This window comes from Coregonus clupeaformis, unplaced genomic scaffold (genome assembly GCF_020615455.1).
Source record: "Coregonus clupeaformis isolate EN_2021a unplaced genomic scaffold, ASM2061545v1 scaf0572, whole genome shotgun sequence".
NCBI lineage: Eukaryota > Metazoa > Chordata > Actinopteri > Salmoniformes > Salmonidae > Coregonus > Coregonus clupeaformis.
This window is the reverse complement of record NW_025534027.1, coordinates 148,061-175,000: the sequence shown is the minus strand read 5'-3', so window position 1 is coordinate 175,000 and position 26,940 is coordinate 148,061. Positions and strand designations below refer to the sequence as shown.

Sequence of the window (26,940 nt, the reverse complement as noted above, 5' to 3'; positions counted from 1 at the left end):
GTCCGGAAGCTGGCCTAGTTTCTTACCTTTTCAAAATGAAACACCTAAACATTCAGAAGTAGTTTGAGCCAGTTGTGGATGTCTGGCCGAGCTCCCAGAATGACAGCTAGATAAGGAACGCCACTCAGTATTAGAAGTCTAACACAAAGACAAGGGCCTTTTGAAATAGTTCAGAGACAGGACTACACAGCAGGGTGCTATCATGGAAACCTGTGGGCTGGACTACACAACAGGGTGCTATCATGGAAACCTGTGGGCTGTGTGTGTGAGGAGACATCAACCAAGTGTTTCAGAAGCAGCTTAGCTCAGAGGCAGCAGCCAAGGGTTACGTCCTCCCAAATGGGACCCTAATCCCTGCATAGTGCACTGCTTTTCACCAAATCCCTATGGGCCCTGGTCAAAAGTAGTGCACTATATAGGGAATAGGGTGCCATTTGGGACAAAGCCAATTGGAATACAGCACTGGCTCTGCACTGGCTCTGATCCACACACACACACACACACACACACACACACACACACACGCGCACACACGCACACATACACACACACACAGGGATAATATTGTAGCAATGCTTCGCCACTATGGTGAGTTGCACCTTGATGCTGTGGTCATAGAGGGCAGCATGTACAGTAGCTGAGTGTGTGAACAGTATTAAGTTACATTAATACATTCAGACAACCAATACAATGCCAACCGAAAACTACCAGTGTTGAAATCTACCAGAATCATTGGGCTATCAAATTAACCAATGAACCCCATTCACCCCTCAGGCCCTATCAAACCTTGTTTACAAGCGGTTTCTCCTCCTCCAGAGGCCTAAGCCTTCTTAGCAGGGCATGAAGAAACAGTCATAGCACCCTCCTCAGCCTTCAGCCACAACCCTTAGCCGTTAGCCGTTAGCCGTTAGCCGTTAGCCGTTAGCCGTTAGCCGTTAGCCGGTAGCCAGTAGCCGGTAGCCTGCTGCATGCCAAGGCGTTATGAGACCTGCATCATCTAATCCACAAAGCAGAAAGGCTCTCCTTCCTTCCTCCCTCCCTCTCTCCTCCCTCCCTTCTCTTTCCTCTCCTTCCTCTCCACACTCCCTCCCTCTCCCTCCTCTCCTTCCTCCCCCTCACCTTCCTCTCCTCCCTCTCCCTCTCCCTCCCCATCCCCTCCCTCCCTCCCTCCCTCCCTCCCTCCCTCCCTCCCTCCCTCCCTCCCCCCCTCCTTCCATCTCCCCCCTCTCCTTCCTCTCCTCCCTCCCCCTCCCCTCCCTCCCTCCCTCCCCCCTCCTTCCTCTCCTCTCTTCCCATCTCCCCCCTCTCCTTCCTCACCTTCTCCTCCCCCCTCCCCTCCCTCCCTCCCTCCCCCCTCTCCTTCCTCTCCTCTATTCCCATCTCCCCCCTCTCCTTCCTCCCCCTCTCCTCCCTCCCCCCTCTCCTTCCTCTCCTTCCTCCCCCTCTCCTCCCTCCCCCTCTCCTTCTTCTTCTTGTTGTATGAGCTGGCTCACAGGTTGAGATTATGGGTTGAGATTATGGAACTCAGAACCCCTCTAACTAAACAACCATCCCTTTGACCTGAGTTGGAGAGAGTACACTTCTTTCTCCTTGAATGAGGAGAGAAAATGATGCTGCAGGAAAATGAACTAATGGATGTGTTTTATGTTTTACGAGGACCCAAAATGCAACAGATGCACATGCATAAAACCTATAGTAGCTTTTTTAAACAGCCTGTTAGTGAGCTCATTTAAAAAGGTCCAGTTTGTTTGTCTCAGTTCCATTCATTAAAACAGCAGAGACAGAGGTAGACGTCTGACCCGGTTCCATTCATTAAAACTGCAGAGATAGAGGTAGATGTCCTAGTTGCTTCTTTCCGTTGCCTGCTAGTAATAGACCATTAAATACACAACTAGTAAACCATGGGCTAAGGAGGGCTCAGGGAGGCTCTTTACAGCCACTATATTCTGGATGGACGAAATAATGACAGTCAATACAGCAGAAAGCTCAGAGACAACACCATGCCATCATTCAGTGTAAAAACAAGTGAGTGTTTCAGAACCTTTCCCTCACGTGTAAACATTCTCTCTCTCCCCTTGCTCTGAGACCAACCCTCACAGCACAAAGCCAGCCCCTGTTAAATTAAGAGTCTTTCAACCAGGGATTTTTCATCTTATGAAAAGCTAAGCTCTTTGAGTAACAGGCAGAGTGTGAAGCGAGCAGGTTAAACCACGTTGCAGCACAGTCGTGACGTATTTCTCAATCTCACTGAGAGATCTGGTCAGTTGGAACACGGTGATTTTCAGAGCTGTTTTTCTGAGCTGTGGTTCAATGTTACCTGTCAGATAATGGTAACACAGGTACAGTCTTAGGTTGTCCGATGAATTTATATAAACTTTACATTTATTTAAACTTTATATTGATATAAAGTGAACCATCATTAATCATTATGACAGGAATTACAGGACATTACCTGGCTGACAGGCTTAATGTGTGTAACGAGGAGAACAGGACATTACCTGGCTGACAGGCTTAATGTGTGTAACGAGGAGAACAGGACATTACCTGGCTGACAGGCTTAATGTGTGTAACGAGGAGAACAGGACATTACCTGGCTGACAGGCTTAATGTGTGTAACGAGGAGAACAGGACATTACCTGGCTGACAGGCTTAATGTGTGTAACGAGGAGAACAGGACATTACCTGGCTGACAGGCTTAATGTGTGTAACGAGGAGAACAGGACATTACCTGGCTGACAGGCTTAATGTGTGTAACGAGGAGAACAGGACATTACCTGGCTGACAGGCTTAATGTGTGTAACGAGGAGAACAGGACATTACCTGGCTGACAGGCTTAATGTGTGTAACGAGGAGAACAGGACATTACCTGGCTGACAGGCTTAATGTGTGTAACGAGGAGAACAGGACATTACCTGGCTGACAGAGCAAACAGACACTGCACTTGACACATTTATGAAATTGCTTATTCCAGTTACTAATAAGCATGCACCCATTAAGAAAATCACTGTAAAAACTGTTAGATCCCCGTGGATTGATGAGGAATTGAAAAATGTTATGGTTGAGAGGGATGAGGCAAAATGAATGGCAAATAAGTCTGGCTGCACAACCGATTGGCAAATGTACTGCAAATTGAGAAATCATGTGACTAAACTGAATAAAAAGAATAAACTCCACTATGAAACAAAGATAAATGACATAAAGAATGATAGTAAAAAGCTTTGAAGCACTTTAAATGACATTTTGGGAAAAAAGGCAAACTCAGCTCCATCATTCATTGAATCAGATGGCTCATTCATCACAAAACCAACTAATATTGCCAACTAATTTAATTATTTTTTTATTGCCAAGATTAGCAAACGTAGGCATGACATGCCAGCAACAATTCCTGACACCACACATCCAAGTATATCTGACCAAATGATGATGATTGGCTGAGAGAAATTGATGATAAAAAGATTGTGGGAGCTGTTTTGTTAGACTTCAGTGCGGCTTTTGACATTATCGATCATAGTCTGCTGCTGGAAAAACGTATGTGTTATGGCTTTACTCCGCCTGCTATATTGTGGATACAGAGTTACCTGTCTAACAGAACACAGAGGGTGTTCTTTAATGGAAGCCTCTCCAACATAATCCAGGTAGAATCAGGAATTCCCCAGGGCAGCTGTCTAGGCCCATTACTTTTTTCAATCTTTACTAATGACATGCCACTGGCTTTGAGTAAAGCCAGAGTGTCTATGTATGCGGATGACTCAACACTATACATGTCAGCTACTACAGCGACTGAAATGACTGCAACACTTAACAAAGAGTTGCAGTTAGTTTCAGAATGGGTGGCAAGGAATAAGTTAATCTTAAATATTTCTAAAACTAAAAGCATTGTATTTGGGACAAATCATTCTGAAACCCTAAACCTCAACTAAATATTGTAATAAATAATGTGGAAATTGAGCAAGTTGAGGTGACTAAACTGCTTGGAGTAACCCTGGATTGTAAACTGTCATGGTCAAAACATATTGATACAACAGTAGCTATCAACAAGGCAGGTCCTACAGGCCCTAGTTTTGTCACACCTGGACTACTGTTCAGTCGTGTGGTCATGTGCCACAAAAGAGGACTTAGGGAAATTGCAATTGGCTCAGAACAGGGCAGCACGGCTGGCCCTTAGATGTACACAGAGAGCTAATATTAATAATATGCATGTCGATCTCTCCTGGCTCAAAGTGGAGGAGAGATTGACTTCATCACTACTTGTGTTTATGAGAGGTGTTGACATGTTGGGTGCACCGAGCTGTCTGATTGAGCTACTGGTGCACAGCTCGGTCACCCATGCATACCCCACAAGACATGCCACCAGAGGTCTCTTCACAGTCCCCAAGTCCAGAACAGACTATGGGAGGCGCACAGTACTACATAGAGCCATGACTACATGGAACTCTTTTCCACATCAAGTAACTGTGCAAGCAGTAAAATCAGATTGAAAAAACAGATAAAAATACACCTTATGGAGCAGCGGGGACTGTGAAGCAACACAAACATAGGCTCAGACACATGCATACACACACATGATAACATACGCACTATACACACACGTAGACATGGATTTTTGATACTGTAGATATGTGGTAGTGGTGGAGTAGGGGCCTGAGGGCACACAGTGTGTTGTGCAATCTGTGAATGTATTGTAATGTTTTTAAAAAATGGTATGAACTGCCTTAATTATAATAAATACAAAATACAAACGTCTCTGCAGCCAATTTCATTATAAAGATCTCTGAGCCATGAAGGACAGTATGAGATGTCAGTGAAGGAAGAGAGCCAACTAGCAGGCCTTTCTACCACCACACATGGCCTGTCTGCTGCGGGAGGAACAACCTCCACGAAAACAACACCAACACCGACGCAACCTTATTATTGGCTCGCCGTCTCCATCATGAAACTGAGGTCACTAGAGGCCACCTTCATCCCACCCTCGGCCCTGGTCTCCCTCCCTCCCTCCCTCCCTCCCTCCCTCCCTCCCTCCCTCCTCTCCCTCCCTCCCTCCCTCCCTCCCTCCCTCCCTCCCTCCCTCCCTCCCTCCCTCCTCTCTTTGTGCGCTGTAGTAATCTGGGGTGTTATGTGGTTAGTGTGTGTGGAATGTGTTAGGGTAAGGGTGTTCTAAACTAAACCTTGGTCCTGCCACATCACACCGCTCCAATACAGCCGGGAGAACAGAACTGGATCCCTGACACAGGGGTCTCTCTGTACCTCAGACGCTGCAGGAACCTGAAACTCAAAGCTAACCAAAACACGCACAGTGGAGTGACGCCACAACTCTCAATACAAATAATCAATTAATCAGTATTTATTGATCGGGAAGTGCTGTGCTGCGTTGGAACATAGCTGCATTGGAGAGAGGGTTTGATGATCGAGGGGCCAGGTGTATTTCCTCTGGTTTTCACCCATCAGCGTGGACTATAGCAACAGAGAAGGGGCCAAGATGAATCAGACCAAGGTGGTAGAAGAGGAACTGTATAACTACTATGACTACTCAGACTGGTACTCAAACAACATGGAACCCACCAGACCTCCAAAAGAGTAAGTATGGGGTCAGTAAATAGTATACTGTTTAGCCGACGGTTTGTACAGACGTATTTTCGTATGGGTGGCTGCAGCACAGCGGGAATCGCGTTCTCAACCCTGACGTTGCAACCGCCATGCTCTACAAACTGAGTCACATAGGATCAGTGCAATGAATTATGGGGGCTAGTGTTATGTCATAATGTTATTACGATTTAATTGAATCTAAGATCAGGGTTTCTAAACCACTGACCCGCAAGGGGCCAAAGTATTGCTGGTTTTCAATTCTTCCGGTTTTCCCCATCCATGATTGAATATCCATTACAAATGACATATTTTCAGTTCTTAGGCGAAACTCTTGTCAGATTCGCTACTGAGAGCACAGTCAAGCTGAACAGGATTTCTAGGGAGTTTGTTTTTGGTCTGCATAAATCGTTTCTGACGGCCATTGCTCGGCTTGTGTTGTATGACTGTTTCAGAGTTATTCTCCCATGTGACCCCACAGCGGATGACCAGCTGTTTCACATATGTATCACTTCAGTATCTGTAAGTATCAGGCCTACTGTCTATTTCAATATTTCCACCTGGTGATTTTCTTTTTTTTGTATACAACATTTTATTTAACCTTTATTTTAACAGGGAGTCATGTTGAGACCAAGGTCTCTTTTGCAAATGAGCCATGTAATTACAAAGATGCACATCCAATACAAATACGAAATGCAACACATTTACCAACAACAGTAGTGATCACAGGTCAAATGAATATCAAATATGAATGTTTGGAATTAATGAAAACAGTGAATGACTATATAGGCCATGTCCTAAAGGGGATGTTCAGTCAGTACAGATGACTATAGGCCATGTCCTAAAGGGGATGTTCAATCAGTACAGATGACTATAGGCCATGTCCTAAAGGGGATGTTCAGTCAGTACAGATGACTATAGGCCATGTCCTAAAGGGGATGTTCAGTCAGTACAGATGACTATAGGCCATGTCCTAAAGGGGATGTTCAGTCAGTACAGATGACTATAGGCCATGTCCTAAAGGGGATGTTCAGTCAGTACAGATGACTATAGGCCATGTCCTAAAGGGGATGTTCAATCAGTACATTCGTGCTACCCACCATGACCTCAGAAAGCCATCTCCCTCCACATCATATGTGATATATGCCATTGTTTGTGGTAGAGGGCTGGCTTCTACTTCGCTGAGGAAACCAATAGCATGAATTGTAATTGAACTGACATACTGTAGGGCTATTCACTCTAGGATTCTGCCAAATAGAGGACACTCAGAGCACTATGAAGGGTCAACCTGGACTCAGGGGTAGACGTAACATAGTAAATGATCATCCGTGACACTCAAATTAGTATGATATGTTACGTTTGGTATGGTATTGATTTGTGATTATGATATGTTACGAATTACAATCCGTATGATATGTTACGAATTACAATTTGTTTTGGCTAACGTTAGCTAGGTGGCTAGTTGGCTAACGTTAGGGGAAGGGTTAGCTAACATGCTAAGTAGTTGCAAATTAGCTCAAAAGTAGTAAGTAGTTGCAAAGTTGCTAATTAGATACATTTGTAATGTTGTCTGTGATGAGATTCGAACACGCGACGTGTTATGCATCCACCCCAACCAACCACCCCGACCAACCACGCTCCTTTTGTTTTTGCTGTAAGCAACCTTCTGTCTTATGTAACCATACCAAACGTAACATATCACACTCATTTGAGTGTTCCTGATTTTCATTTCCTATGTTACGGCTAGTCTATGAGACCAGGCTGGAAGGGTGGGTCAGCATCTCCACTTACCAGGGCTCATCAAAAATAATGAGACAATGGTGAAGTAGCATTCAGAAGGTCGTTTTCTAGGAGTTTCCCCATATTATTTCAGGCCCTCTGGCTTGACAACAAGGTACAGTGGCTTGCGAAAGTATTCACCCCCCTTGGCATTTTTCCTATTTTGTTGCTTTACAACCTGTAATTAAAATGGATTTTTTGGGTGTTTGTATCATTTGATTTACACAACATGCCTACCACTTTGAAGACACCTTTTGCAGCAATTACAGCTGCAATAATCTTGGGGTATGTCTCTATAAGCTTGGCACATCTAGCCACTGGGATTTTTGCCCATTCTTCAAGGCAAAACTGCTCCAGCTCCTTCAAATTGGATGGGTTCCACTGGTGTACAGCAAAGTTTAAGTCATACCACAGATTCTCAATTGGATGGAGGTCTGGGCTTTGACTAGGCCATTCAAAGACATTTAAATGTTTCCCCTTAAACCACTCTAGTGTTGCTTTAGCAGTATGCTTAGGGTCATTGTCCTGCAGGAAGGTCTCAAGTCTCAAATCTCTGGAAGACTGAAACAGGTTTCCCTCAAGAATTTCCCTGTATTTAGCGCCATCCATCATTCCTTCAATTCTGACCAGTTTCCCAGTCCCTGCCAATACAAAACATCCCCACAGCATGATGCTGCCACCACCATGGTGTTCTCTGGGTGATGAGAGGTGTTGAGTTTGCGCCAGACATAGCGTTTTCCTTGATGGCCAAAAAGCTAAATTTTTGTCTCATCTGACCAGAGTACCTTCTTCCATATGTTTGGGGAGTCTCCCACATGAAACGTGTTCGCTTATTTTTTTCTTCAAGCAATTATTTTTTTCTGGCCACTCTTCCGTAAAGCCCAGCTCTGTGGAGTGTATGGCTTAAAGTGGTCCTATGGACAGATACTCCAATCTCCGCTGTGGAGCTTTGCAGCTCCTTCAGGGTTATCTTTGGTCTCTTTGTTGCCTCTCTGATTAATGCCCTCCTTGCCTGGTCCGTGAGTTTTGGTGGGCGGCCCTCTCTTGGCAGGTTGGTTGTGGTGCCATATTCTTTCCATTTTTTAATAATGGATTTAATGGTGCTCCGCGGGATGTTCAAAGTTTCTGATATTTTTTTATAACCCAACCCTGATCTGTACTTCTCCACAACTTTGTCCCTGACCTGTTTGGAGAGCTCCTTGGCCTTCATTGCTTGGGGGTGTCCCTTGCTTAGTTGTGTTGCAGACTCTGGGGCCTTTCAGAACAGGTGTGTATATATACTGAGATCATGTGACACTTAGATTGCACACAGGTGGACATTATTTAACTAATTATGTGACTTCTGAAGGTAATTGGTTGCACCAGATCTTATTTAGGGGCTTCATAGCAAAGGGGGTGAATACATACAGTGGGGAAAAAAAGTATTTAGTCAGCCACCAATTGTGCAAGTTCTCCCACTTTAAAAGATGAGAGAGGCCTGTAATTTTCATCATAGGTACATGTCAACTATGACAGACAAAATGAGAAAAAATAATTGTAGGATTTTTAAAGAATTTATTTGTAAATTATGGTGGAAAATAAGTATTTGGTCAATAACAAAAGTTTCTCAATATTTTGTTATATACCCTTTGTTGGCAATGACACAGGTCAAACGTTTTCTGTAAGTCTTCACACACTGTTGCTGGTATGTTGGCCCATTCCTCCATGCAGATCTCCTCTAGAGCAGTGATGTTTTGGGGCTGTCGCTGGGCAACACGGACTTTCAACTCCCTCCAAAGATTTTCTATGGGGTTGAGATCTGGAGACTGGCTAGGCCACTCCAGGACCTTGAAATGCGTTTTACGAAGCCACTCCTTCGTTGCCCGGGCGGTGTGTTTGGGATCATTGTCATGCTGAAAGACCCAGCCACGTTTCATCTTCAATGCCCTTGCTGATGGAAGGAGGTTTTCACTCAAAATCTCACGATACATGGCCCCATTCATTCTTTCCTTTACACGGATCAGTCGTCCTGGTCCCTTTGCAGAAAAACAGCCCCAAAGCATGATGTTTCCACCCCCATGCTTCACAGTAGGTATGGTGTTCTTTGGATGCAACTCAGCATTCTTTGTCCTCCAAACACGATGAGTTGAGTTTTTACCAAAAAGTTATATTTTGGTTTCATCTGACCATATGACATTCTCCCAATCCTCTTCTGGATCATCCAAATGCACTCTAGCAAACTTCAGACGGGCCTGGACACGTACTGGCTTAAGCAGGGGGACATGTATGCACTGCAGGATTTGGGTCCCTGGCGGCGTAGTGTGTTACTGATGGTAGGCTTTGTTACTTTGGTCCCAGCTCTCTGCAGGTCATTCACTAGGTCCCCCCGTGTGGTTCTGGGATTTTTGCTCACCGTTCTTGTGATCATTTTGACCCCACGGGGTGAGATCTTGCGTGGAGCCCCAGATCGAGGGAGATTATCAGTGGTCTCGTATGTCTTCCATTTCCTAATAATTGCTCCCACAGTTGATTTCTTCAAACCAAGCTGCTTACCTATTGCAGATTCAGTCTTCCCAGCCTGGTGCAGGTCTACAATTTTGTTTCTGGTGTCCTTTGACAGCTCTTTGGTCTTGGCCATAGTGAAGTTTGGAGTGTGACTGTTTGAGGTTGTGGACAGGTGTCTTTTATACTGATAACAAGTTCAAACAGGTGCCATTAATACAGGTAACGAGTGGAGGACAGAGGAGCCTCTTAAAGAAGAAGTTACAGGTCTGTGAGAGCCAGAAATCTTGCTTGTTTGTAGGTGACCAAATACTTATTTTCCACCATAATTTGCAAATAAATTCATTAAAAATCCTACAATGTGATTTTCTGGAAAAAGAAATCTCAATTTGTCTGTCATAGTTGACGTGTACCTATGATGAAAATTACAGGCCTCTCTCATCTTTTTAAGTGGGAGAACTTGCACAATTGGTGGCTGACTAAATACTTTTTTCCCCACTGTATGCACGCACCACTTTTCCGTTATTTATTTTGTATAATTATTTGAAACAAGTTATTTTTTTCATTTCACTTCACCAATTTGGACTATTTTGTGTATGTCCATTACATGAAATCCAAATAAAAATCAATTTAAATTACAATGCAACAAAATAGGAAAAAACACCAAAGGGGGATGAATACTTTAGCAAGGCACTGTACATTAGAGGATTAGTTTAGTTGCACTGTAGTTAAGGAAAGGAATTAGAGTTCATATTGTAGCACTGATGGAGTATTTTGTCTCCTAGCTCGTTATGGTGTTGATTCTAGCAGCCCTGAAGAGGAGAAAGACTCTATGTGAGGGTTTCACCAGTGGATCAACTGGTATCTCAAGGTAAGTGCAGGTCATTACCAAACATATCAACATGAAGCAACCAGGAACTCTTGTTAATATATGACAACCCACTGGGCAAATACTGGTTGAATCAACTTTGTTTCCACGTAATTTCAACCCTAAAATTACATGTGATGACATTGAATCAACATGGAAATCGGATTGGATTTCTACCTAAATCCAATGACATGGGGAAATTTTTTTGTTGATTTCACGTTGAATTCACGCTAGTTGACAACTCAACCAAATGTAAATCAAAACTAGACGTTGAACTGACATCTGTGCCCAGCGGGAAACCACACAAAACACCACTGTTACAAGAACAACTCAGGCTGCCTCATCACAATAACATACCGATAGACAATTTATAACACTTAAACATGTTACCATTCCGTAATACAGTGCCACAGTATTGTTGACACATTCATTTTCTGTTGTTTGCTTGGTCTTATTTCTGGTCTCTTCCCGCTGTGTGCCCCCACCAGTCCAGTGAACTTCCTGGACCAGACGCAGCACAAGGCCCTGGCGGTAGCTGTGTTTGGGCTGGTCTTCAGCAAGCTGTCTGTATTGGTCCTGGCTCCAGACCCCCTGCCCTTCTCCAAAGACACCCCTCAGGAAATCAAAGGTGAGTAGCTGTGTCCCAATCCCACTAAACAGTGACCCTCACTCAACAGTCCTAGAGAGACACAGGATCCACTGTTAGTTCAAGCCTACTCCTGATGAAGGTACAGTAGGGTCGGGGGGGGTCAATTCAGGAAGGAAACTGATTCCTATCCCAGACAAGCTCCCAAAACTCTTTAACAGGCCTCGGGATGAGGCTCCAGACAGATGATGACTTCTGGTATAGTATAAACACATTGAAGGGAAGACCTGATGTGATACTGCATGCAGACTGTGTGTTCCTCCTCCTTCTAGAGTACATGAAGATCGTGGCCGTCTTCTACTGGCCTGCCCTGTACTACCCACTCCTGGCCTGTGGTACGCTCCACAGTAAACTGGGCTATGTGCTGGGCAGTCTGCTCTCCTGGACACACTTCGCTGTCCTCGTCTGGCAGAAGCTCGACTGTCCCAAAACACCAGAGGTAATATCATCTGATATTAAAGTGGGGGGGAAGGGGGCATATCTTTTTTTTTTGTTGCATCATATTTTTAACAGAATTCATATCTCAAGCTAGACCTTTTCTATATACTGTGTCTTATAATGTTGTATCTACCATAACAAATTTGTAAAAAAATCTGTACATTTGTATTTGATATGTTTTCCATTGTCGTCTCCACAGCTGTATAAGTACTATTCCCTGCTGGCCAGTCTCCCACAGATAGCCTGTCTGGGATTCCTCTGTGTCAAGTACCCGCTACTGTTCCTCAAAGGTGCTGAGGCCAACGGTTTTGAGGTGAGGGAACTGCTCTTTGACCAATGAATGTATAGTCATGAACCTGCCAGCCACTGTCAGAAGGTGTGCTGTGAAGGTGTGGTGCAGGAATCAAGCGCAGGACGCAGGAACTTAGTCCAATAGACTCTAGTGAACCAAAACTCAAAACGAGTCAAAAGAGCTTGGATACGAGCGATTACGCACACAGGCGTAAAATCTAACAAAATAACAATAACGCACAAACACGTGCGAGAACCTCTCCAACACAGAGGAGAGAACGAAGCACAGACATACACGACAGCAAGTTCAATCACACACAACACATGACAAACACAACGAGAACTTATAGGACAATAATGAACGCTAAACGATAACAGGTGTACAACATCAAGACAAAACCAAACGAACATCGAAACATACAACGGTGGCAGCTAGTACTCCGGAGACGACGACCGCCGAAGCCTGCCCAAGCAAGGAAGAGAGGCAGCCTCGGCCGAAACCGTGACAGTACCCCCCCCTTGACGCGCGGCTCCAGCCGTGCGCCGACCCCGGCCTCGGTGACGACCAGGAGGACGCGGAGCAGGGCGCGTCGGGTGACTACGGTGGAATTCTGTCAGGAGAGACGGGTCCAAAATGTCTCTCCTCGGCACCCAGCACTGTTCCTCCGGGCCGTACCCCTCCCACTCCACGAGATATTGGAGACCCCCCATCCGACGTCTCGAATCCAAGATGGACCGCACGGTGTACGCCGGTGCCCCCTCGATGTCCAATGGGGGCGGAGGAGTCTCTCTGATCTCATCTTCCTGGAGTGGACCAGCTACCACCGGCCTGAGAAGAGACACATGGAACGAGGGGTTAATACGATAGTCACTAGGCAGTTGTAATCTGTAACACACCTCGTTCAATCTTCTCAGGACTTTAAACGGCCCCACAAACCGCCGACCCAGCTTCCGGCAGGGCAGACGGAGGGGTAGGTTTCTGGTAGAGAGCCAGACTCGATCACCAGGTGCGTACACCGGTCCCTCACTGCGGTGGAGATCGGCGCTCGCCTTCTGACGACGGATGGCCCGCTGCAGGTGGACGTGTGCAGCGTTCCACGTCTCCTCCGAGCGCCGCACCCACTCATCCACCGCAGGAGCCTCGATCTGGCTCTGCTGCCATGGTGCCAGAACCGGCTGGTAACCTAACACACATTGGAAAGGGGTTAGGTTAGTTGAGGAGTGGCGTAGGGAATTCTGGGCCATTTCTGCCCAGGGAACATACCGTGCCCACTCCTCCGGCCGGCCCTGGCAGTATGATCTAAGAAACCTACCCACATCCTGGTTCACACGTTCCACCTGCCCATTACTCTCTGGATGGTAACCCGAGGTAAGGCTCACCGAGACCCCCAAACGCTCCATAAATGCTCTCCAGACTCTGGAGGTGAACTGGGGACCTCGATCAGACACAATATCCTCGGGTACCCCGTAGTGCCGGAAAACGTGGGTGAATAGAGCTTCGGCGGTCTGTAGGGCAGTAGGAAGGCCCGGCATAGGGAGCAAACGACAGGCCTTAGAGAACCGGTCCACAACGACCAGTATAGTAGTATTCCCCTGCGAGGGGGGAAGGTCAGTGACGAAGTCCACCGAGAGGTGAGACCATGGTCGTTGTGGAACGGGCAGCGGTTGTAACTTACCCCTAGGCAGATGTCTAGGTGCCTTACACTGGGCGCACACCGAGCAGGAGGAGACATAAACCCTCACATCCCTGGCTAACGTGGGCCACCAGTACTTAGCACTAAGGCAGTGCACTGTCCGGCCAATACCAGGATGTCCAGAGGAGGGTGACGTGTGAGCCCAATATATCAATCGATCCCGAACCTCGAGCGGGACGTACGTCCGACCCTCCGGGCATTGAGGAGGACTAGGGTCGGAGCGCAACGCCCGCTCGATTTCAGCATCGACCTCCCACACTACCGGTGCCACCAGACAAGACTCCGGCAGTATGGGAGTGGGCTCCATGGACCTCTCCTCCGTGTCATACCGCCGAGACAGTGCGTCTGCCTTACCGTTCTGTGACCCAGGGATGTATGTGATCTTAAATACGAACCGGGCCAAAAACATGTTCCACCACGCCTGGCGAGGGTTCAGTCTCCTAGCTGCCCGGATGTACTCCAGGTTACGGTGGTCAGTCAAAATGAGAAAAGGGTGTTGAGCCCCCTCAAGCCAATGCCTCCACACCTTTAGGGCCTGTACCACGGCTAACAGCTCCCTGTCCCCTACGTCATAATTTCGCTCCGCCGGACTGAGCTTTTGGAATAAAAGGCACAGGGGCGGAGTTTAGGTGGCGTGCCGGACCGTTGCGAAAGCACGGCCCCTATACCGGCCTCTGACGCGTCCACCTCTACCTGAAATGGTAAAGCGGGATCCGGATGCGCCAGCACCGGGGCCGAGTAAACAGGTCCTTCAGTCTCCCAAAAGCCCTGTCCGCCTCGGCTGACCACTGCAAATGCACCGACCCCCCTTCAAAAGAGACGTTATGGGAGCTGCCACCTGTCCAAAACCCCGGATAAACCTCCGGTAGTAATTTGCAAACCCCCAAAAACTGCTGCACCTCTTTAACAGTGGTTGGAGTCTGCCAATTACGCACGGCTGACACCCGGTCAACTTCCATCTTCACCCCTGACGCAGACAACTGATAACCCAAAAGGAGATCGACTCCTGGAAAAACAGACATTTCTCTGCCTTGACATACAGGTCGTGCTCCAACAGCCTCCCTCAACACTCGGCGCACCAGGGCCACATGCTCGACTCGGGTAGACGAGTACACAAGAATGTCATCTATGTACACGACCACCCCCTGCCCCTGCATGTCCCTGAAGATCTCATCCACGAATGATTGGAAAACTGAAGGAGCGTTCATCAACCCGTATGGCATGACAAGATACTCGTAATGACCCGAGGTGGTACTAAACGCTGTCTTCCATTCATCGCCCTCTCTAATGCGTACCAAGTTGTAAGCGCTCCTGAGATCTAATTTTGTGAAGAAACGCGCCCCGTGCAATGACTCCGTCATGGTCGCAATCAGAGGAAGTGGATAACTGTACTTCAACGTGATCTGATTGAGACTACGGTAATCAATGCACGGGCGTAACCCTCCATCCTTCTTCTTCACAAAAAAGAAACTCGAGGACGCAGGGGAAGTGGATGGCCGTATGTATCCTTGTCTCAGAGATTCGTCTATGTAAGTCTCCATAGCTCTCTTCTCCTCTTGAGACAGAGGATACACATGGCTCCGTGGGAGCGCAGCTCCTGCCTGGAGGTCTATCTCCCTGCCTATGAGGAGGTAACTGCGTCGCCCTCGACTTACTGAACACAATAGCCAAATCCTCATACTCGGGGGGAATGTGCAATGCGGGCACCTGGTTTGGACTCTCCACCGAGGTAGCCCCCACGGAAACACCTAAACATCGCCCCACACACTGGGCAGACCACTCCATCAGAGCCCTCTCCTGCCACGAAATAGATGGATTATGGATACTCAACCAGGGCATTCCCAGCACCACCGGATACGCAGGAGAGTCGATCAGATATAGCTGGATAATCTCCTCATGACCCCCCTGCGTACACATCCTAAGTGGTGCTGTGACTTCCCTGATCAAGCCCGATCCCAACGGACGGCTATCTAGGGCATGAACGGGAAATTGGACGTCAACAAGAAGAAGGGGAATCCCTAATTCTAAACAAAATTTACTATCAACAAAATTCCCTGCCGCGCCTGAATCTACTAGCGCCTTATGCTGGGAATGAGGTGCAACCTGTGGAAATCGCACAGGTATACAGAAGTGCGCAACAGAGAGCTCTGGGTAAGTGGGGCGCCTACTCACCTGGAAGGACTCCCCAGTGCGGAGCCTGTCGTCTTCTCCCCTAGGAGACCCTCCCCACCACCTAGCCGCGGTGTGTCCTCCACGTCCACAGTTGGTGCAGGGGACGGCCCCCCTTGTGCTCCGACCCCTCCTCTCTCTAGCGCCAGCACCCCCGAGCTCCATAGGGCTCGGCTCGGAGGTGCTGGAGGATGGAATGGACGGACCCCCCTCGGAACGTCCGCGGGTAGCCAGCAGGGTGTCCAGCCTGATGGACATGTCCACTAACTGATCGAAAGTGAGGCAGGTATCCCTGCAGGCCAGCTCCCGACGGACATCCTCTCGTAGACTACAGCGGTAGTGATCGATGAGGGCCCGCTCATTCCACCCTGCATCCGCCGCTAGAGTTCGGAATTCTAAAGCGAACTCCTGGGCGCTCCTCCTCCCCTGCCGGAGGTAGAATAGACGCTCCCCCGCCGCTTTCCCCTCAGGTGGATGGTCAAACACAGCCCTGAAGCGGCGGGAGAACTCTGAGTAGGTGATAGTGGAGGCGTCTATTCTCCTCCACTCGGCGTTGGCCCATTCCAACGCCTTGCCGGTGAGACAGGAGATGAGGGCGGACACGCTCTTGTGTCCTGAGGGCGCCGGGTGTACGGTGGCCAGGTATAGCTCCACCTGTAGAAGGAAGCCCTGACACCCGGCAGCGGTCCCATCATATGCCCTCGGGAGCGAGAGCCGAATTCCCCTGGGTTCCGGAGCTTGTATGGGCTGACTGGCCGATGGTGATGGCACGGAAGGTGGAGGTGTGGGTGTCCCTCTGGTCTCCCAGCGTTGAAGCGTGTTGATCACGTCCTGAAGGGCGGTCCCGATACGAAGGATCTGGTCGTTCTGCTCGCGGACCCGCTCCTCCAGAGACTCAGGAGCTGCTGCGGCTCCTGCTGATTCCATCTTCGGTGTGTGATTCTGTCAGAAGGTGTGCTGTGAAGGTGTGGTGCAGGAATCAAGCGCAGGACGCAGGAACTTAGTCCAATAGACTCTAGTGAACCAAAACTCAAAACGAGTCAAAAGAGCTTGGATACGAGCGATTACGCACACAGGCGTAAAATCAAACAAAATAACAATAACGCACAAACACGTGCGAGAACCTCTCCAACACAGAGGAGCGAACGAAGCACAGACATACACGACAGCAAGTTCAATCACACACAACACATGACAAACACAACAAGAACTTATAGGACAATAATGAACGCTAAACGATAACAGGTGTACAACATCAAGACAAAACCAAACGAACATCGAAACATACAACGGTGGCAACTAGTACTCCGGAGACGACGACCGCCGAAGCCTGCCCGAGCAAGGAAGAGAGGCAGCCTCGGCCGAAACCGTGACAGCCACTGTAGTCTCTCTTTAAGGTTTTGATAAGAACAATATCAACGTTTCCTGATCCCTGCCTGCATTTAGGTTATTGTCCTACTCGTGAACTATCTGGATGAGAACTGCTCGTGATGCTTATGTAAAAACAAAACGCAGCTCTTCAAGAGACTGTTTAAGTTATGAATCTACAAGTCAACCACATACATGTACCAAAGGTCTGGTTACCATAAGCAGCTTGGATGGAATTGATTTAGTACAATATCCCTGCACAGCTTATGACCGAGGAGTGTTATTCCTCTCAAGGTTTACACAATGCAGTGTTTATTTCACTGTAATATGTGGATTGCCTAGCTGTAAATGGTCAGTGAGATCATGTGAGGGAGTCTTTAATCTGTCTGTGTTTTCTTTTTTGTTTTTTTACATTTTACATCATTTAGCAGACGCTCTTATCCAGAGCGACTTACAGGAGCAATTAGGGTTAAGTGCCTTGCTTAAGGGCACATCGACAGATTTTTCACCTAGTCCGCTCAGGGATTAGAACCAGCGACCTTTCGGTTACTGGCACAACGCTCTTACAGTGTTACAGGTGGTCAGTGTTGTCAGATCATGCACCCATCGTGTTTATGATTGATCCTATACAGTGTTACAGGTGGTCAGTGTTGTCAGATCATGCACCCGTCGTGTTTATGATTGATCCTATACAGTGTTACAGATGGTCAGTGTTGTCAGATCATGCACCCATCATGTTTATGATTTCAGATCATGCACCCATCGTGTTTATGATTGATCCTATACAGTGTTACAGATGGTTAGTGTTGTCAGATCATGCACCCATCATGTTTATGATTTCAGATCATGCACCCATCGTGTTTATGATTGATCCTATACAGTGTTACAGATGGTCAGTGTTGTCAGATCATGCACCCATCATGTTTATGATTTCAGATCATGCACCTATCATGTTTATGATTGATCCTATACAGTGTTACAGGTGGTCAGTGTTATCAGATCATGCACACATCGTGTTTATGTGTTAATCAACCAGTGTGATTCTGATACCCTTTGGCTTCAGGACCTTGACAGCAGCTACTACACAGACTACGTGAAATTAATTCTAAAGAAGAAAAAGTCAAACATCAGGTGGGGTTTATGAGAGAAACAAGATACTAAACTGAATGACCAGACTGTTTTATTATTATGAGAGGAACAAGATACTAAACTGAATGACCAGACTGTTTTATTATTATGAGAGGAACAAGATACTAAACTGAATGACCAGACTGTTTTATTATGAGAGGAACAAGATACTAAACTGAATGACCAGACTGTTTTATTATTATGAGAGGAACAAGATACTCAACTGAATGACCAGACTGTTTTATTATTATGAGAGGAACAAGATACTGTAACAGTGATGACTGTAGCGTGCAGTTATTGACATCATTGTGTTTCTGTTCAGTACCTCTATCAGATCAGATAAACCCAAACTGTTGGAGAGGATAACAGACACAGTCAAGTCCTACATCTACACACCAGAGAAAGGTAAGTCTTGTGTGTTTTTGACAATTTGTCTGCTAATCTTTTATTTTTATTTTTACAAAATATTCTAATGATAGTATTGTTTTACCATTATTTCTTTTTTTTTAGTATTCCGGTTTCCACTAAAGCTGGCGATCTCAGCATTTGTGTCCTCCATAGCAGTTTATCAGGTAACAAACGCTGCGGCTAATTTGGAATCGATCACATTTCAGCAACACATAACGAAAAACAAAGGAACATAGCAAACAATCCACATCAAAGGTTGGTTGTGAACACAGCTTTCAGGTAACTTCACAAGATGCCCGTTTTTGATAGAAATAACTCTTACAGCCATGTGGTCATCCATCCCCTAGGTGGCGCTGTTGCTGGTTGTACTGGTGATCCCCACCCTCCATATAGTCCGTGCTGGTATAGATGAGAAGTTCCCCTTCCTTCTGGAGGGCGTTGGTATCGTTCTATCAGAGGACAGGATGGAGGTGGTCCAGATAGTCATCCACTATACCTGGTGCTTGGAAGGTGGTTATCTGTCCTGTATTTACTGAGATGAGCTGCGGCATCGGGTGACAACGTCGGCTGATAAGACCTGAACTCTTATGGCTTATATTGTATCAAGCTAGCTATATATAATATTTACATTAGTTTAATGTTTTTTTTTATTGTATAATCAGCCAATATATACGTTTCTGGTATAAACATTGACCCCGGCCTATTCGTTATGTTTTGTAGTGTGTCACCTGTGTGGATTGACCCTGGCCTGTTCGTTATGTTTTGTAGTGTGTTACCTGTGTGGATTGACCCTGGCCTGTTCGTTATGTTTTGTAGTGTGTTACCTGTGTGGATTGACCCCGGCCTGTTCGTTATGTTTTGTAGTGTGTTACCTGTGTGGATTGACCCTGGCCTGTTCGTTCACCTTCATCATGCTCATGAGGTCCATGATCCTTCACAGGTAAATACTTTGATCAGCCAACACAGTAACACAGTAACTACATCTGTGCACCAAACATTGTGTTCTTTTTGTACGTTCAAGAAACAATGTCACCATACAAACTAACTGATATTTCAAGTGTGTTCCTTTTAATGCATAAGTCATTCTATTTCTTAATGTTTCTACCATCAGATCGAACCTTCAGGGCTTGTACAGAGGAGATATTTACAACATGTATAACTGCCAGAAGAGCGTCTGTCCATCTCAGACAGGCCTAGTGTGCTGGATGGGTTTTATTGGATATCAGGCTGCTGTCATCTCTTTAGGTAGGCTAACGCTGACCTAACATGGTGGTTTTCATTCCTAATTAAACAGACATGTACTTTTGGTTATTTTTGATCATATAGTTCTTCAGGAAATACTTTGTCATTTCTGTGTGCTACCAACCTAATTTCCTTTTAAACTTACTTAAAAGGAATTTTATGAAAGATGGCAGTTATATATTCTTATTCTAGATTCCTCTCTCTCTCACTGTGTAATGTTATGTTGTCAGGAATGGTCCTCCAGACTCTGGTCTTCTTCATCTGTTTTGTGTGGTTGGTGTTTCTCATTGTCATCCCCATCTTGTATGGCCAGAACCTCATACTCTTCCAGGTCGCTGCCAAGGCCTGGTGAGCGCATCTTCTACCGTGACAAAACACATGTTCATTCAATGGTGGCTCTGCCTGCTAATATGGAATCATACGCTTGCCCCATGAAGCCTTTATCTGATTTTCAAGCACCATTTCACAGAAACAATTTGACCAGCTTAGCTCCTATCACCACAATACCCTTTTGAACTGATTGAGATACTCACCGGTTGATGAGAGCCCTACAGTCATGGATTATGTTGATGTTGTGGTATCTGATCTCTCCAGGCCTGTGTGGGTGACGTTGATACTGGCGACTGCTCTACAGCACGTGACAGCCAGGTTGGCTTTCATCAAAAAGGATGCTGGGACACGAGACTTGAACAACAGGTACTAAGAAACTAGTACACTATAGATTATTTACTTTATTTATTTGTAACTTTGTCTCAGAACTAGTGACATGATAGATTACACCAGGGTTTCACAAACTCGGTCCTCGGGACACCAAGGGGTGCACTTTTCTTTTTTTTTCTTCTTTTTTTTTATGCCCTAGCACTACACAGCTGATTCAAATAATCAACTAATCGTCAAGCGTTTTGATCATTTGAATCAGCTGTGTAGTGTTAGGGCAAAAAAACAAAACGTGCACCCCTTGGTGTCCCGAGGACCGAGTTTGGGAAACGCTGGATTACACACCTTCTGGGGTTTTCTTTTTTTTGTATATGTCATGTTAACATGAATAATGACAAAACATTCAAATGAGTTCCAAGGGGGACATGCCCCCCCTACGGACACCCAGTACCTCCCTAACTACAACGCCATTCACCCCATCCGAAGTAGATCTAACTAGATGCGTGCCGTGTCTGTGTTGTTCCAGAGGCGGTCTGTTCCTTCTGACCTACCTGCTCTTCCTGATCAACATCATGGTGGGGTTGATAGCAGCCATCTGGAGGATGGTCATCACGGCCCTCTATAACATCATCCACCTGGGCCGCATGGACATCAGCCTCCTCAACCGCGCCGCTGAATCCTATGACCCGGGTATATATATTTTTATTTATTTATTTTACCTTTATTTAACCAGGTAAGCCAGTTGAGAACAAGTTCTCATTTACAACTGCGACCTGGCCAAGATAAAGCAAAGCAGTGCGATAAAAACAACAACACAGAGTTACATATGGGGTAAAACAAAACATAAAGTCAAAAATACTACAGAAAATATATATACAGTGTGTGCAAATGTAGCAAGTTATGGAGGTAAGGCAATAAATAGGCTATAGTGCAAAATAATTACAATTAGTATTAACACTGGAATGATAGATGTGCAAGAGATGATGTGCAAATAGAGATACTGGGGTGCAAATTAGCTAAATAAATAACAATATGGGGATGAGGTAGTTGGGTGGGCTAATTTCAGATGGGCTGTGTACAGGTGCAGTGATCGGTAAGGTGCTCTGACAACTGATGCTTAAAGTTAGTGAGGGAGATGAGAGTCTCCAGCTTCAGAGATTTTTGCAATTCGTTCCAGTCATTGGCAGCAGAGAACTGGAAGGAATGGCGGCCAGAGGAGGTGTTGGCTTTGGGGATGACCAGTGAGATATACCTGCTGGAGCGCATACTACGGGTGGGTGTTGCTATGGTGACCAGTGAGCTAAGATAAGGCGGGGATTTGCGTAGCAGTGATTTATAGATGACCTGGAGCCAGTGGGTTTGGTGACGAATATGTAGTGAGGACCAGCCAACAAGAGCGTACAGGTCACAGTGGTGGGTAGTATATGGGGCTTTGGTGACAAAACGGATGGCACTGTGATAAACTACATCCAATTTGCTGAGTAGAGTGTTGGAGGCTATTTTGTAAATGACATCGCCGAAGTCAAGGATTGGTAGGATAGTCAGTTTTACGAGGGCATGTTTGGCAGCATGAGTGAAGGAGGCTTTGTTGCGAAATAGGAAGCCGATTCTAGATCTAACTTTGGATTGGAGATTCTTAATGTAAGTCTGGAAGGAGAGTTTACAGTCTAACCAGACACCTAGGTATTTGTAGTTGTCCACATACTCTAGGGCAGACCCGTCGAGAGTAGTGATTCTAGTCAGGTGGGCGGGTGCCAGCAGCGTTCGATTGAAGAGCATGCATATCGTTTTACTAGTGTTTAAGAGCAGTTGGAGGCTACTGAAGGAGTGTTGTATGTCATTGAAGCTCGTTTGGAGGTTAGTTAACACAGTGTCCAATGAAGGGCCAGATGTATACAAAATTGTGTCGTCTGCATAGAGCTGGATCTGAGAGTCACCAGCAGCAAGAGCGACATCATTGATATACACAGAGAAAAGAGTCGGCCCAAGAATTGAACCCTGTGGCACGCCCATAGAGACGGCCAGAGGTCCAGACAACAGGCCCTCCGATTTGACACATTGAACTCTATCTGAGAAGTAGTTGGTGAACCAGGCGAGGCAGTCATTTGAGAAACCAAGGCTATTTAGTCTGCCAATAAGAATGCGGTGGTTGACAGAGTCGAAAGCCTTGGACAGGTCGATGAAGACGGCTGCACAGTACTGTCTATTATCGATCGCGGTTATATAATATTGTTTAGGACCTTGAGCGTGGCTGAGGTGCACCCATGACCAGCTCGGAAACCGGATTGCATAGCGGAGAAGGTACGGTGGGATTCTAAATGGTCGGTGATCTGTATGTTAACTTGGCTTTCAAAAACTTTCGAAAGGCAGGGCAGGATGGATATAGGTCAGTAACAGTTTGGATCTAGAGTGTCACCCCCTTTGAAGAGGGGGATGACCGCGGCAGCTTTCCAATCTCTGGGGATCTCAGACGTTACGAAAGAGAGATTGAACATGCTAGTAATAGGGGTTGCGACAATTTCGGCGGCTAGTTTTAGAAAGAAAGGGTCCAGATTGTCTAGCCCAGATGATTTGTAGGGGTCCAGATTTTGCAGCTCTTTCAGAACATCAGCTGTCTGAATTATCAACATACAGTTCAGGGAATTATATAGTTACTTTTTGAAAGGCCTGCCACTGGTACATTTGTTACAAAATGGATATTGTCTAGGGGTCCTAGGCCTAGTTACATCGTCTGTAACCTGAATGAATGTGTGCATCTATGTGAGAAATAAGGGTTTGAGGACCGTGTTGGCTGGACAGACGTGTTGGCTGGACAGACGTGTTGGCTGGACAGACGTGTTGGCTGGACAGACGTGTTGGCTGGACAGACGTGTTGGCTGGACATGTGCCTGGGGAGATAGCAACCTTACTTTGGTCCAGTGCCAGCCAGCTCTGTCTCTCTTGACCTCTTGGTTGGTCAGTCCAAGCGGATTATTTGTTCAGATGGTGGCTAAACATAAATATGTACAAAATGAAAAAATACCAAAAGGCGCAAACTAAAGACTCAAAAAACAAACGAAAGGCCTCATGGCCACCAAACAAAACCAGCAGCCTCACGGTTTGCAAGCTGGGACACTGACTGACCATCATCCTAATTGGCAGCACCTGGTGTGCTTATCAACCAGACTCAGCATCTGGACAAGGTTGCTACTGCCCCCTGGGGGATGGAGTGTGGAAGTGGTAGTGAGCTGTTGTGTGCTGTCTAAACTACCTAACCCTATTCCATAACAAATTTAATGTGAAGTATTCTCTCGTAGTGTGACCATGTTCATTAGCCATCATCTAACAATAACCCATGTAATGAAATACATTTCTGAAATATTGCCCTGATGCAATTCCATCAATGTTTTACCTGCTCTGAAATACACAGGTGAACAGGTTAAACCTAATCCCTAACACATCGGTTTATGAATATGAGCAGTGGTGGAAAAAGTACCCAATTGAGTAAAAGTATAGATACCTTAATAGAAAGTTACTCAAGTAAAAGTGAAAGTCACCCAGTAAAATACTACTTGAGTAAAAGTCTAAACGTTTTTGGTTTTAAATATACTTAAGTATCAAAAGTAAATGTAATTGCTAAAATATACATAAGTATCAAAAGTAAAAGTATAAATCATTTCAAATTCCTTATATTAAGCAAACCAGAGGGCACCATTTTCTTGTTTTTAAAATGTATGGATAGCCAGGGGCACACTCCAACACTCAGACATTATTTACAAAAGATGCATTTGTGTTTAGTGAGTCCTCCAGATCAGAGACAGTAGGGATGACCACATGTTCTCTTGATAAGTGCGTGAATTTCACAATTTCCCTGCTCTGCTAAGCATTCAACATGTAACTAGTACTTTGGGTTGTCTGGGAGTAAAAAGTACAATATTTTCTTTAGGAATGTAGTGAAGTAAAAGTAAAAGTTGTCAAAAATATAAATAGTAAAGTAAAGTACAGATACCCCCCCCCCAAAAAAACTACTTAGGTAGTACTTTCAAGTATTTTTACTTAAGTACTTTACACCACTGAATATGAGTCCTCAAAATGTCTGAATCCCTGACCTCTGACCCTCCCACAGCTTATTGTTACTACACCCACTACCTGAAGGTAGAGGTCAGCCAATCTCACCCTGTGATGAAGGCCTTCTGTGGGCTGGCACTGCAGGCTGCCTCGGCCGGAGGTGCTGGGCAGAAGATGCGAGATGCAGAGGAAGGTTGTTATAGACACACACACTCATACACACACACACACACACACACATGGTTTTGCACAAAGGGTGTGGCCTTTGCTGTCCCCCACAGACACTTCCCAGACATGACATTGAGTGAACCTACTAGTACACAATGTGGAATTTATATCACCACAGCAAACACATTTTTTAATGATTAGATAATTCCATCCATCCATCCAGTGTCAGTCTATTGCTCTGCCCTCTGCCCTGACAGCCTCGTCCTTCTCCTCCTCCTCCTCCTCCTCCTCCTCCTCCTCCTCCTCCATGCTTTCAGGGATCCAGATGGTGAATCAGGAGAAGAGACAGAACAAGGTGGTTAACAGCAGGAGGGTGCGGGCACGCTGGCAGCTCCTCTACACGCTGGTCAACAACCCATCTCTACTGGGCTCCAGAAAACACTACCAGCTGCAGGTAGGGCGCCCAGATAGAGGGTAGAAAAGCAGGCCAGCAACCTGTGTGTGTGTGTGGTCCTCTGTAGCTCAGCTGGTAGAGCATGGCGCTTGTAACGCCAGGGTAGTGGGTTCGATCCCCGGGACCACCCATACACAAAAATGTATGCACGCATGACTGTTAGTCGCTTTGGATAAAAGCGTCTGCTAAATGGCATATTATTATATTATATTTATTATATTATTATATATTATATTATTATGTGTGTGTGTATGTGCGCGTGTGACAATTTCCTGTACTCTGCAAGACAAAGTATTTTTCTTCTCCAGCCCTCTGACAGCTTCGTGAATGGAACGAACCGCAGCAAGAAGGACGCCAGCGGCAAACCCACCGCTGCCGAGGCAGGCTCCGCCACACCCACCGCCGCCGAGGCAGGCTCCGCCACACCCACCGCCGCCGAGGCAGGCTCCGCCACACCCACCGCTGCCGAGGCAGGCGCCGCCACACCCACCGCCGCCGAGGCAGGCTCCGCCACACCCACCGCCGCTGCCACCGAGGCTGCTGCTGCTACCTGAGACCATGGCTGATGTTATGTGGCTTATGGACTGATGCTTTGACCTCGCTTCTCTCTGTTGAACCCAACGTTCCAACTGCTTGGTCTTCAGGGTAGCGGTTGACTACAGAGGTATTTCTCTGTAGGTGCAGTCAAGTGCCTTGGTTTGTTTCGGCTCCACGTGAAATGGATCTCTATGTATGCTGCTTTCCGTGTCATGTTGTTGTCTGCAATGTCGATTTTCAACATTTGCTGGTCTATTATTTAGCTTTTGTAAAGGTCATGATGGTGAAATAGTACACACAATCTCAATGGTTACATGTGTTTGGTTATGAGGCACAGAAAACATTCTGCTTTAGCATCCATTATCCACCCCTTCATTTAAGGTCTTGCCCTTTGGCAGTTGTCAGAGGTTGAGATATTTGCTTTCAAAATATATACAAGAACAACGATACTTTTATTTTTTGTGTAAATGTTGTAACTGACATCACAATCCAGTGTGCAAAAAAATAAACTGCTTTTCTCCTAGGTGGGAGTATGTGATTAAGACTCTTATTTTGAAAGATACTTATTTTAAAACAAATAAAACTGTTTTAAAGTAAATACAGAGGGGAAAACAAAATGTGTAAGCATGTTTTCAAGAACCACGATGACTGCGTATAGAGAAACCCATTTTACAGACGCCAATATTCAGACAGTTCATTCGTAGTACAACAACCCCTTTTGGGCATTTCCCTTTAGATGGAATAACATGCCATGCGAGAAGCTGCAAATCAATAATGAACAAGCATTCCTTGTCAATACTTTATTACTTCAGGCACACAGCAGAGGATGAACACTGAGGCAATTTACACATATTAACACTTACATTTTGACAGTGTAAGATAAATGTAACACTTATCTTACACTATCAGATTGTTTACCCAGCAGTTGAGCAGCAGAGGGGGGGTTTAGTGAATAGAAGACAGAGGTTGGATCATATATATATAT

General features: G+C 46.0%; 1 protein-coding gene across 1 annotated transcript; it reads left to right on the top strand.

Moving 5' to 3' along the window:
- Positions 1 to 5,153: 5,153 nt before the first annotated feature.
- LOC121546361 (receptor for retinol uptake stra6-like) lies at positions 5,154 to 26,493 on the top strand. The gene is made up of 18 exons (XM_041857572.2): positions 5,154 to 5,574; positions 6,036 to 6,102; positions 10,626 to 10,711; positions 11,197 to 11,336; positions 11,627 to 11,793; positions 11,992 to 12,105; positions 18,378 to 18,445; positions 18,765 to 18,847; positions 18,953 to 19,014; positions 19,198 to 19,360; positions 19,715 to 19,790; positions 19,962 to 20,095; positions 20,323 to 20,440; positions 20,687 to 20,788; positions 21,276 to 21,439; positions 24,855 to 24,989; positions 25,282 to 25,418; positions 25,727 to 26,493. The coding sequence occupies exons 1-18, from the start codon at positions 5,477 to 5,479 to the stop codon at positions 25,970 to 25,972; spliced, it is 2,160 nt and encodes a 719-aa protein (XP_041713506.2). The 5' UTR covers positions 5,154 to 5,476; the 3' UTR covers positions 25,973 to 26,493.
- Positions 26,494 to 26,940: the final 447 nt, after the last annotated feature.